General features: G+C 44.0%; 1 protein-coding gene across 2 annotated transcripts in view; it reads right to left on the reverse strand.

Moving 5' to 3' along the window:
- LOC147718624 (neuronal PAS domain-containing protein 2-like) overlaps positions 1-13,754 on the reverse strand; it is a 552,138-nt gene that overhangs the window by 74,591 nt on the left and 463,793 nt on the right. For both annotated transcript variants that reach the window (XM_086918582.1, XM_086918581.1), the window contains one exon: positions 6,028-6,175. In XM_086918582.1, the coding sequence (XP_086774708.1) occupies positions 6,028-6,175 (148 nt within the window). The remainder of the gene's footprint in view (positions 1-6,027; positions 6,176-13,754) is intronic.

The following is a 13,754-nucleotide window of genomic DNA, read 5'->3' on the forward strand; positions in this document are numbered from 1 at the left end:
AAGATTCTTAAAGCAAATGGGGCAAGTCTCCCCACTGAACACAGTTTGCTTCAGTTCAGAACCCTGTTGTCTTCAAATTACTGGGCCTGTTTCCGGATTATATTTTTCAGTTGCGATGTCACTGATTTTCAAGGTAAGTTTGCTTGGTCTTGGACTACCAGGAGGAGCCACCGTATTCTCAGTTATGGGTTTCGTCAATGACCCATTAAAGATTTAGATGACTTGCGCAATTTAAAGGATATGTTGCTTCCAAGTCACTCCGTTGTGGATGCAAAGTGCTCTTTGCGGCTCGGACCACACCGGCTGAGAAACGTATTGACTGACTGCCAGGAGACAGGAGCAGGGAGGCCAATCTAACACTAAAGAACGGACTTTCCATCCACAACGGAGTGACTTGGAAGCAACATATCCTTTAAATTGCGCAAGTCATCTAAATCTTTAATGGGTCATTGACGAAACCCATAACTGAAAATACGGTGGCTCCTCCTGGTAGTCCAAGACCAAGAAAACTTACCTTGAAAATCAGTGACATCGCAACTGAGAAATATAATCCGGAAACATGCCCAGTAATTTGAAGACAACAGGGTTCTGAACTGAAGCAAACTGTGTTCAGTGGGGAGACTTGCCCCATTTGCTTTAAGAATCAGTCCTGAAGAAGGTAGACATACAGAATACCGAAATGCCGCTTCGACTTGTGATTCTTTGTTTTTTAATTCGTTTTTATAAAATGTATAATCATGTTTTTTTAAAAATTTGTATATTGTATTATGATCAATTTTGTTTTGAAATGCAATAAATGTATTACAGAGGTTTACGAAACTTATGGTGTGGAAAACATCTCTTTAAATTGTCTTTAAATTGTTTTAAAGTGTTTTATTTGTGTCTTTTCATTCTTATAGAGTTCATTGCTTAATTGTGAATTAAAATAGGCCTTTCACTAAAGACTTGGTAATTGTAGATATACAGGATTACCAAGACATAGAACCCACATCCCCAGTTGTAATACGCTTTTAGAAATTGGATTTAAAAATCTTGTAACTTTACCTTTCCCGCCGGAATGACGGCATGCTGGTCTTAGAGTAAAATACTCACTTTGTGTGTGTTTGTGCATGTGGGGACGCCCTTGTCCTTTTTTTAGATCTACTATCCCCCCAGTCCCCTATTAGCCTGTGCGGGGTCCTCCTTTAATTTCATAACTATCGAGTCAAACACTGTCATTCACTATACGGATATTGTGTCACTGGGGAGTTCCATCGCCACACAGAAGAACAAGGTCGAAGGCTGAGTTTCTTGATAAGGTTAAGGATCTCTGATGTGACTTTCACTATCCTTTTTTTAGTAGCTAGAAACATGCAGAGAGAATCTATCTTTCCTACAATTACCCAAAGTCTGCAAAAAATAAACATCTTGGAATAAATATCAGCTCTGCTCATCTAGAAAAACACAGCTGGAGAGGAAAAGTCAGGTTTTGCTTTAAACTGCAGCTTTAATTATGTCCTGTGTTCTGCCAGTCTTCTTGGCTGGTGGTAGCAGGCATAACTCCACTGCAATAAGTTATTACAGTACAGCAGCTCCATAATTTCTTTATTCCAGAGCCCTTAATCATAATAATTGGGACTTAGAGATGGGTTTGTATTTTATAGAGGTATTGCAAGCGCTCAATTATTATTAACTACTAACACCAGGGGGCGCTGTACGATGACTTTTTGCATGGAAGGAAACGTTGTTTCAGGGTAAACAATATTGCAAGCAGGCTGGCCGACCGAGTATGAAATGCTGTCACTGATATGAATAACCCGCAGATCTCTGTACAGCTTCCTTTGATGCCAACTCGAATGAAAATCAAATACAGATACACTTTCTTTAAATGTTACGGACTAGTAATTTTACTCGAGTCATCCAGTAGTTTTAACAAGAGTTGAGATGGCAACCCTAGGCCGAGTTTATTCGGCTGACACCAAGGTTAACCTGCAGAATCAGAGCTTTGGTTAACTTCAGATTTTACATTTTTTCGAGGTTTTTACATCATTGAACTGTCTCGACTTTCTGCCTGGTTAAATCAGCATGGGGGATTCCGTAATTTTGCCAACCTTCCAACAAGCCAGGAGTGAGGGCATGAAGGGTGCCACAGTCATCAGACACATCACATGCCATTATTTGGATGCAAGAAAAATGCCAGAGATTGCAATTTTACTTCATGCTGTTTTCTCTGAATTTTGCTGCTTGAAATGGAGAATAATCTGTGGTATCGGAGTTTGCACACCCGATTACCAACACTGATGACCTTTGCAAATCTCGCCTGGGGTTTTCCTGACAAAATCTACCAGAAGAAAATTCTCTCTGACGTTGCACGACTTGTAATGGCGCGTTGCGCACCCAATTCTGAAGTACTGTGCCATTTGCGAAAGAGGACCACAGGGGGATAATAGTGCACTCAGTTTAGGTGCCCATACTGAGCAGGCGTCCCCGCGCCTAGAGGGGGGCGCCCTTAGATGCGCCACGGGACCAATCATTCCACTGGGAGGCCTGTTTGAGGAGCGGGACGGACGTTTCGGTTTCGGGATGTGCCAGAAATGAAACGAAACCGAACCCTAGGGGATTAGGGCCTAGATGTATCATCGTTCCTATTTGCGATTTCTTAATAGCGATTTTTAGCGAATCGCTATTTAGAAATCGCAAAATGGGATGTATGTTTCAAATCGCTATTTTTTTCCGATTTCTAAATATTCTTTATTTGCGAATTCGCAAGTTGCGAATTCGCAAATAAGGAATAATTTCCCATTCATTCCTATGAGCCAGGAGGCCCATAGGAATTATTGTGAAATACATCTCATTTTGCGATTCGCAATTTGCTAATCGCAAAATGAGAATGATTTCAAGGGTGCAGGGGTGTCTCAAGGACACCCTGCTGTACCCCTGAAATCAGCATTTGTGTGCATATGGCGCACATACATGCCCTACGGGCATGTATGTGCGTCATATGCCACCTTTAAAAATGCAACATTTGGGATTATTTTAAGATTTCGCAAATTACCACCAACTTCAAGTTGGTGGTAATTTGCAATTTCTTAACCCAAAATCGCAAAATGTAAAAGTTTCATACATAGCATTTAAGGAATCGCAAAATTGCGATTCCTTAAATGCTATAGCAAAATAAGGAATCGCAAATTTTTGCGATTTTTTATTTTGCGATTTTTTAATGCATCTCAAAACATGCAAAAAGACCGTTTACGATTCGCAAAGGCCGAAATTCAGCGAATTTCGGCCTTTGCGAATCGCAAAAGGCTTGATACATCTAGGCCTAGGTATTTAAGGCAGTGCCGCTTGGGGATCGTCCTCTTTGTCTCCTTGGACCTTAGCAACAGAAGAGCCGGAAAAACCAGCCACCCACCCGCTTTTTAGGTAATGCGGAGCGCTGACAGTTAATAACAAAGGGGCTGGATGGACCCCATGACGGTGTAGGACCAAAGTGTTTAGTGGATTGGCGGAGAAAGGTACCGGCCTGCCGGTGGTCGTCAACTCTACCACCCTAGCACGTTCCTTAAGGACTGAGATTAATCTTGGGGAGGCTGCCTGTGTTCAGGTACCTCAGTGGGCCGTTGCGCTATGCGGAGCCCTGGTTTTCAAGTAAGGCAATGGTTTGTTGTAGCACGTTGTGGCCTGCCAGCACAATGTGTGCAGCAGAGGATTCGAGGCTAGGAACAACTTAATGCTATGCTCATCTGTGACCACTAGTGCAATTTTATGGTGCCTTCGATATGTGCATGTGGGAAGGTTTTGCCACTTTCAGGTACCTCTGAGGGCCGATGCGGTATGTGGTGCCCTGGTTCAGGTAATGCAACTGTTTGCTGTAGCGCATTGTGGCCTGCGGGATTAATGTGCGCAGTAGACTGTACAAGAGAATGGTCAGCTTAATGCTATACTGAAAATGTAATAATTATTTTAATATCTTAGTGCCTTTGACATATGAAGGACGCTAAAGTGTGAAGCATGTATAACTTTTATGTACCGAAGTAGGATACATATACTTTAGTAGTGGTTATGTTGAACTATTCACTTTGATATGAATAAATCTACGCCTTGGACAACATAACCGGATTCTGTCAATTCATGGGCATGGCAAAGGGTGAGGGTAGAGATGGATGTTGGCAGTGGTTGGAAGGGGTGAGTGTCACATTGTGCACGTACTATCAATAGTCAGCCGCAAGAGGTGGTGAAGGTAGGGAGTTTGGGGAGGCAGAACCTCCTTTAGCATTGGTGGCACCCGGTGTGACAATAATTGTGGAACTTCAAGTAGTGCAACTGAGTTTTTGGTCACTTCGCAAAGTTCTGCATAGTGGAACTCCGCGAACACAGCCCAGGCCGAATTGCTTACGTGGTTGCCCTGCTAAGGAGTATTTGATATTTCTGTGTTCAGATTGGTTGACAGGCATCCTTCCACTATTGGCATTGCTTTGCTTGTATTCAGGAACTGCTTGTTTCTCACTTTCAGCACTACAGAGGAGTTCATATGTTTTCTTGCTGTCTTCCCTGAATGCTGCTTTCCCTTTCACTCTCCCCACCTCTCCTCCCTCTTTGCTCTCTGTGTTGCTTTCCTCACCCCTCTCCATCCCTTTCGGATTTTTCTTTTTATATTGCCCACTTTGGTTCCTCTGTTACTACCCTCCGCCCCCTCCTAGCCAAGCGCACCGTCTCATCTTTACTTTCCCTCCACCACCACTGCCTATTTCCCGGTGCAATGCCAGGTGCTTTTAAAATGTATTGGTATTTTCAAAGCCAATATCAGTGACTAACCACGCTAAAAGTATTGGAAATTGTTTTTTATACTTTCATGATGGCCACCTCTTTACAAGACTCAAAGTGATTATGCAGCGCAAAAGTCTTCCAGAAATGAAAAAAAATATATTGAAGTCTACACTTTTAAGATGGCCGCCATTCAGCTGCCATGTTGCGTAAAGCAACAGTATACGCACAACAGCCAACTGGAAAGTTCAAATAACACTGTTTTCTACACATTGAAGATGGCCACCAACACAGCACCTCAGTGCCACATTACGTGATGTGGCCATCTTGAAAGTATAGGATGCAATATTTTCTCTATTTTATGCCGTGACAACAAGCATTGGTAAAGCCAATAGCTTAACCTTTCAAAGCTGAGATGTGTTGGCTTTGCTAATGCTTCTTTTACTTCCTTTTCTTATGCAGGCTCTTCAGGCTGTTAGGTTTATCATCATCAGGTCACATGGTTGCAGCTCTTAACCTATCCATTATATCGTGCACATAGGGTAAGTGTTAAGCTACCTGAAATGAAAGGGTGGGGTGGAGGCCTGAACAGTCGTTTGACACGAGTCCAATCAAACCTCAGTGTGTCCGAGACTGTGCTATGGCTGCACTGAATTTAAGACACAAGTGAAAATTTTAGTTCTGAGAAGAAAAGGCAAAGAAAAAACTCTAGAAGAAAACTGCATTTTGGGTGAAATGGCATACTGAGTTTAAATTCTACATGTGCGTATTATACGTGTATGCAGATCAGTGCACTGTGCTTAAAGAGTTAGACAAATTAGATTTTATTTTTTCATTCTTGCACTGTCTAGTCCATAAATTCACTTCTGCACCAATGGGAAAAATGTTGCACATACCCACCCTTTCTGTTCCGCTTACACCGCGTCCATTTTGATTTAATTTAAGTATTCAGATAGGTGCAGTGAGTGCTTGCCACAGTAATTGGGAATTCACTTTACGTTTTTGCAGGTGATCATTACATTTACGTTGAATTTTCTTGCCTCTCCTCTGACACCACCAGAGAGGAGCCCACTTTTGCCAAACCTATTGGAATTTGCCTAGGCTTTCTGCATGATAAGCCTGTGCTAAGTCACGTGCACACCCAATTGTAATATTTACATGCATCCATTATAATTTTTTCCAGGCATAGGTCTGAGTTTCACCTAGAAGCACATATTGGCCCTTAGTCCAAGGATGAGCAGCATCTGACAATCCAGAACACACCATATCCCTTTTGATTCCTACCTCACAACCGTGTGCGTGCAAACGATAAACTCTGGCTTAGAATTCCACTGGTGGTACGTTATGTAGTAGTGAGTTTGCAACCATATCCACTGCTGCCCCTTGGTCAAAAACCGGTAGTAGCAGGACTTCCCTTTGCCAAACTGCATCACTGTAGAAGAAAGAACATATTTTTAGACATACCTTCACTAAATTTCTCTATACAATCTGATGCATTCGTCTAAGCAATGAAAAGGCCTTAATTATCTCAATAAATCACAGAGACATTAAAGTAAACAAAATCACAAAGATAAAACTTTTTTTTAACTCACTTATAATCTATTTTTCTGACATTTTGTGTACTGCTGCCATGGTGCTGCCAGGCCATTTCAATGGGTTAGTCACAGCTAATGATACAGACAGGGTCTTGGACCGCCAGGTGGCTGGTGCAGGTATATTAAACACCTTTTCAAAGAGATTGGAACCCGCTGATAATGTGGGATGCGTCATCGATAGGCCTCAGTGTAACTAGTCATGTTTGTTAATAATCCTTTCCATTCTGCACTGATGGATATTCAGGTGTTTCCTATGATCAACAATTGCAGCGGCGTACTCCTGGAACCGCACCTCCCACACAGTTCCTTGTAATTAAAGAATGGTGCAGGTCATCCAAGGTATCAGTCATTGCTTGACACTACTGCCCAACAGAAATATGCAAAGATAGACCACAGGATGGTGCACCCAACCACGCAAAAGTCCACAATTCTTTTTGTATGTTAGTTGTCTCATTTATTGACATTTTTGGTGTCTTTTCATAAAAACAGCCAGGATTACAATTGACGCGTTTCGTTCAAAACTGAACTTCATCAGGGCTGTAAATAATACATAGAAAACATATTTAAGATCCATAGTATATGTAGTAGTAGTAGTAGTAGTAACTGAGCTTATAAAGCACCTGGTTACACTAGCCAGTGTGTCTACACGCTGTACCACTGAGGAACCCATCCTGGCCTGTTCCTGCGAGGCGCCCACTCCTGGGCACCACATGGTGAAGCCATGCATCCTTAGCGATTAGGGCTGGTGTGCAGATTAAGCAAGCTATTGCCCAGAGTTGCAGAGTGTGACCCATAATTAGAGTAGGCACTGTGGCGAGAATTATCGGGTCGCGGACATTGAGCCCAAGACCCTGCCGCGACGGGGACTGAACCCTGGTCCCGGGTCAGATCTCTGCAACCAGTGAGCCGCACTTCTCCACATGTTGTGTGTATATGTTCTGGACTTTTTCCTGGTTGGTTGCTCCCTACTGTGGGCTATCTTTACGTAATTCAGGTGTATCCTGTTTGTGATATGAATAATCTAATAACGATCTATTTAAAAAAAAAAAAGAGAGAGAGAGATTGACACCTGTATGCATGGTTTGCTCATATCTACTTAGAAGAATGTGGGCAGTAAAGTGCTTGTACTGTAGCCATTACCCATCTGCAACTGGTGCTGAATACCAATGATGGTTAGACTTGATTCCCCCTCATACATGTTTTATCCATCACCAAACATTCCCCCTTGTCCCTCAAAACCACTGCTGCACGTCCACTTTCGTGTTTACTTTCTCCCTTCGTCACTTTTTCCATCTTCCTCTTTCTTACTCCATTTTGTGTTTTTTTCTGTCTTGTTGTGGATCAAAGTCTAATGAGGAAAAATAAGCGCTGACGCACCAAACCACCAGCTCAATGTAAGCACTGGTGCTTTAAATAACACTGCTCTAATTTCTTAGAGCAACTTCTCAATAGGTGGAACACCAAAGAGAGAACACACAGCTCAGCAAGTTGTAAGTGGCCCCCAGCATGGTATTTTGGTTCTTTTCCACAACTAAATATCCATGTTTTAACTTTATATCATCACGACATTGACTTACGTCTGCAGTACTTAATATGATTTTCTCATTACACCCCATTAGCAGGGGTGCTAAGCAGATACTACCTAACTGTGGAACACCTCGTTGTTTTCACCTGTGTAAGTCTGAAAAATATCCATTAAACATTCACACGGCTGATAGGCAGGGTATGGAAGTTAGTCTTTACTGGTGTGTGTGCATGTGTCTGTGCAAGAGTGAAAGTGATGTGAAATGTGAAAGTGGCGTGAGAGGGGAGTGTGAAAGAGATGGCAGAGTGTAAGCGCCCTAAGGTATGTGAAGAAGGAAGGAGCTATAGCGTGTGTGAGAAGGACAATTAAGGGGGTTTGCGCGTTAAAGAGGATTTGAGAGTGGGGAGGCTATATATAGGGCCGGACTGGCCGTAGCAGGCATCGGGCATTTCCTCGGGAGGCTGGAAGGGGGGGGGGGGTGCCGGTTTTGCAGCGGTGAGCCATCTCTCCCCCTGGGGGGTTGGTCCGACAAATTTGCCAGGGCTGCTTTGGATTCCTAGTTCAGCCCTGGCTATGTGCGCATGTGAGGGGGGAATTTTAAGAGAGGAGAGTGTGGGAAAGAATGGGTCACAGGATTGCTTAGGACAGAGAAGAGGATCTTAGAGAGAAGGGTCTGAGGAGAAGACATGTGAAAGAGAGTCGTGATAAAGGAGCGTATGAGAGAGAATGGTGAGATGACAGAATGAGAGGAGACGTGTTTGTGAATGATAATGGGCTAGAGGAAGCTGAGAAAGCGAATGCACAAGTGCAAAAGAGGAAGCAGAATACATGAAAGGAAGGAGTTCATGAGCAGAGGTGTAGAAATAGAAGATGGTGTGTGAGACAGAGGAGAAAGCTTGCCCAGTATTTAGGGAAGGGACGACTAGTTGGAAACCACGGCTGTCCATCAAGAGGAGATGCTAGGTTACTTCTAAAACTAGCAAATGTGGCATTATTACTAGACATGGTGGTACAGGAAAATGAGGGCGAAGCCCCCCACCGCCCCCAACATCCAAGGGGGCTATTATTTCTCCAATGACCTTCAGCCTCTGCAGACATAAAAGCAGTTACTGCACATGCAAGCTAGTCGTCGCTCTATGAGTTAATGCACCTGCTGCAGAGAAGATGCTCTCTTCACTCTCGCGGACTGGGGTCAGGGGAACAGCCGGTGGCGGCAGAGAGCCAAGTCAGTGAGGACAAGAGCTCAACATGTAAATTACGCAAAGCAAACCGATGGAAAATACATTTTGCTTTTAGTTTCATCTGATTAGCTTTGCCCTCGCTGGTAGCTGAAATAAAAACAACTGCTGCCGAAGACCACGTCCCACAAGCAACAGCGTAGGCTACTGACTAAGCACAACCGTGTCGCCGACAGACACCTCGTTTTTAGGTCGAGCATTCGAGACCTCTAGTATATACTTTAGTATATACTTATATGTATATGTACTTTGTGGGCCCTGGAGATCAGCCCTAGGACTTGTCTGCTTCCGCCTAGCGACTTTTTCTTTCTGGTCAAATGCCTCTATTTAACTGTCTCGATAGAAAACGAACAGCAGAGGTCAGTAAAATACCAGAATTGCTTTATGCGGAGGGACTTTCTTTTTTCAATTTTTCTGGCAACTGCCTCTATTCAACTGTCTTGACTGGAAACGACCAGCAGAGGACAGTAAAATACCAGAATCACTTTAGAATTCTCTAGATTCCAGTCCATAGAAATTGTCTTCCACGAGCACCCGTAGACAACAATATTTTATTTTAATCTTGTATTTTCAGTGATATGACCATCGAAGGCCCTGATTTTATATTAAAAACAGTGCTATGGACTGTATCATTTCCTGCTGAAAGGCAATATTTCTCTCCATGTGTTCCCATACCTGGCATGTCATGCAGTTTGGTGCTTACATTCCCTCCATGGTAAAGAACAGTAGATGTTTCAGCACCCAGGCTAATGTACTGCATAGCTAAATACATATAAGGTCACAAAGGCGAGACCGATTGCATTGCAAATGCTTGTTCAATAAACATCTGCTGTGAACATTGGGTCATGGGCAGTGAGTTCCGTAGCATCACCACCACATGCCTTCGAGATCAGACAATGGGGCCTCGACCCAAGCGTCATTGTTACGAAGAATAGAAATAAACATTTCACTTTGCAAGGAAAAAAGACTGCTAACACATTTCGTTTCTCACTTTCATCCAGTTGAGACAGTGGGGTGGCTCAGTGCAGGGAATTCTGGTATTAAAACATAGCTATGATCAGTTTGTGGCAGGGTCGGATTGGTAACACAGGCACTCGGGAAATGGCCGGTAGCAGAGTTCTAGCTGCGGGCTGCTTTTTTGGGCTGCCTGGGGGCTGTCTGAGTTGTTCGGATGCCACCAGCGGCTGAGTGGGTGCCCAAGTGGCCTTTCTGGAGGCAGATGGGCGGAGGTGGCACTCCCTTTGTCTCACTGGTCTGGCCCATTCATGTATGCTGAATGAGCGGGGGCAGGGGGCCTGAGTAGAAGTGGTCTCACTTGTATTCATGTGTGGCTCAGCAGTGTGAACTAATCTGTGCATTTTTTTTAAAATCTAAGTGAAGTTAATAAAACATGCCTCCACTCCCTTTCTTTTCATAAAACTTCGCTGAAGCAGTGTTTTGCGGAAAGGCAAAACGCAGCCGTGGGCCACTTTTTTTATGTGCTCAGTGTGGGAAGTTATTATTATTATTATTATTATGTTTCTTATATAGCGCCTGAATCGACCCCCGAAGGGGTATCTCCGCGCTTGCCTTGGGAACCCGTCCTGGCTTTTCCCTGTGAGATAGCCCCTACAGGGCATCCCCAAGGTGAAAGCCAGGCATCCCGCCGCGGGGGGGGGGGGGCGTTGTGGAGATTAAGCAAGCTTAATGCCCAGAGTTTCAGAGTGTGAACCCATGATTAGGTCAGGCACCGAAGCGAGAATTATCGAGTCCATGGACATTTGAGCTCAAGACCCTGCCGCGTCGGGAATTGAACCCTGGTCCCGGGTCTGACCTCTGCTTCAGGGTCTGCCTGCTCTAACCAGTGAGCCACACTTCTCCAAGTTGGCCTGGTATATGATGTCCACTATTCTAGTGGGTACCCTGTATCAGTCCAAACGACCCTTATGGTGAAGGTTGTAAAGTCAACCTTATAGACCAGCTATCCTAGTGGTAGCATGGACAAATCAGTCTTAGGCTAAAACTTCAGAGAGCATGTGAAGCGAGCTGTTTTACCACTTATAATCCATTGAATACCAAATGAAAGGACACCACACAAGGTATGTATCAAATACATATGTATTTATTACTAACACAACCCCTCTGCACTCCTTATGAGGTCAGAGTTTGAGATACGTTACAAGTTACTCTTTAAGCATACTATAAGTTGCACTAATACAATTCTGCACTAGGGGCCTCACGAACCATATACAAAGTAAGTGGTATAAGAACCACTTCAGGAATAGTGAATAAGCCTAGGGCCTAGAGAATCGCTGGGGCTACACTGGACAACCAAAGGTTAGGAAGTAGGAGGCCCATGGGATGCGTGCGCAGTGTCTAAACACACACGTGAGTTACCATGGAGTTAGAATGGGAACGTAAAAGTTACAAAGTAGTAGATTCTGGACACTTCCGGATTGACTTCGTTAAAACCCTTTTAAACTAGGATACTTGGATAGTTAACACCTGAGGGGAGTACTGGAGTACTCGAATTACCTCACCCAGGGAAGCCGGGTGCATAGGTGTCTTTTCGTGTCGGGTTTCGTTGCTGTTTCCTATGGAGAGCTGCAAAGAAGTGCTGCAGACGACCAGAAGAAAAGTGTCCGGGTGGATCCAAGGGTGGATCAAAGTCATGAAGAACCTGAAAGCAGAGGGGACAGAGTCTGGGTCACTAGCCAGTGACCAGGAAGGAACCAGGCGATGTCGAGATGCAATCAGGTGAAGAGGTGAAGTTTGTCTCTGCAGCCACGTGGACCAGGAGGCGTCGACGATGACCAGACACTGGATACGAGCTGTCCCACAAAGGATCTAGGTGACTGCGGTGTCGGTATCCGAATTGGACCCAACAAGCCTTGGTAACCGCAACCCACGCAGGAAGTAAACATGGGCTTCTGTTTAGACAAGCATGGTCTGGGGCGCTTCTGATTCACAGGGAAGCTGGAGCAAGACCGGAGCAACCAGGCAAGCATTGTAGATTTGAAGGTTCATCTTCGTAGGGCTCACTAGCCAACGGGCTAGCAACCAGGAAGACGCATCAAGCTGAAATGCAGGAGCGAGCCCCACACAGCACTCGTGGAGTGTGGAGGGCTGAGCTTCAAGGCAAATGCTGCTCGGGTCTGGGGCTTCTCAAACCCCAATTCACAACTTCGAGGATACCTCTGAAGCTGCACGGTTAGCAAAAAGCAAGTAGTCCAGGATGTCTGGTCCCACGTCTCTCGTGTCTGCCACGCATCTCAGCTTTGCTGTGGATATGGATCAGAGTCGGAGAAGTCTGGAAGTCCAGTACCTGAGTCGCTGAGTCTTTGGATTCCGGCAGAAGCGTTGACAAAGCAAACCGGCAAGTTACTGGTGGTGCCTGTTTGCACAGGGTGGTTACTCCTTGACCACAAGGGAGATGTCTTCAGTCTTCCAGTCGATATGGAACATTGAAGGTCCAAGAGTTCGTTTCAGAGTTTCTTTCCAGGATAATCTAATGTCTCTAGACACAGCTCCTATCTTTATACTAAACTAAGGGGCTGGATTACCTGGTAGGTCCCTCCTATGGGTGGAACCTGGAAAGGGGGTGGTTACACCCCTTTCCCTTTGTCTAGTTTCGCACCAGAGCTGGGGCTGAAGTGCCCCAGCAACTGGTTTGAACCGGGCTATGCATGGAGCACCTTGTGTGCCCCAGGCAGTGTCTGGAAAAACATCTTTCCATTGAACCCACACTGCCCCAATATACTACAGGCTGTCTGGGGAGGTGCTAGCACCTCCCTCAACAGGAAACCTATTGTCCAGGCCTCCCTTGCCGGAGTTTCGTCCAGCTGCAGGAGGTCAGACTCCTGTCTGTGGCAGCAGCATCCATTTTGTGATGCTGAGGATCTGTTTAACTTTAACCAGGTAAAGCAGTAACTACATGTCTTCTCCCTCTAGAAGGGTGGAATGCTACCCCCACCGCCGGGACTGGTGGGGGGGGGGGGGTAGTATTCCAAAGTGTTTGACACCTTCCACGACATGTTTTGATAAAGCCAAACCAAAGTTAGCATTAACCGCGAGGATTATAATGCACTTAAGAGTACATGATATGGCTGGATCACTGACATAATATCGACTACAAAAATATAGGCATTTAAAATATCGACTCCAAAATATCGACTCCAAAAATATCGAAGTCCTATCTACAAACAGGTAAGTACAAAAATATCGAATCAAAAATATCCTTTTAAAAATATGTACTTTATAAAAATATCGAATGTAATCAAATTAATGTAAAATTAAATACATAAATATTAAAAATAAATTACTAAAATATACTTAAAAATACTTAAATACCCTTAAAATTATTAAATAATTAATTTAAGTTATAAAAAAAAATTTGATTTGTTAAAACATATAAATATATTAACATATTATTATTAAAAAATATACAATATTATTACCGTAGCATAGCAAGAGTGTTAAAATTACTATTCCCACTCCAATGAGTGCAACAGTAGGGAAAGCGTTGGATAGCGTAGCGGTAAAAATTCCTATTCCCACTCCAAAGAGTGCAACAGTAGGGAAAGCGTTGGATAGCGTAAGGGTAAAAATTACTATTCCCACTCCAATGAGTGCAACAGTAGGGAAAGCGTTGGAAAGCATAGGGGTAACAATTAC

Source organism: Lissotriton vulgaris, chromosome 4_1 (genome assembly GCF_964263255.1).
Source record: "Lissotriton vulgaris chromosome 4_1, aLisVul1.2, whole genome shotgun sequence".
Lineage (NCBI taxonomy): Eukaryota > Metazoa > Chordata > Amphibia > Caudata > Salamandridae > Lissotriton > Lissotriton vulgaris.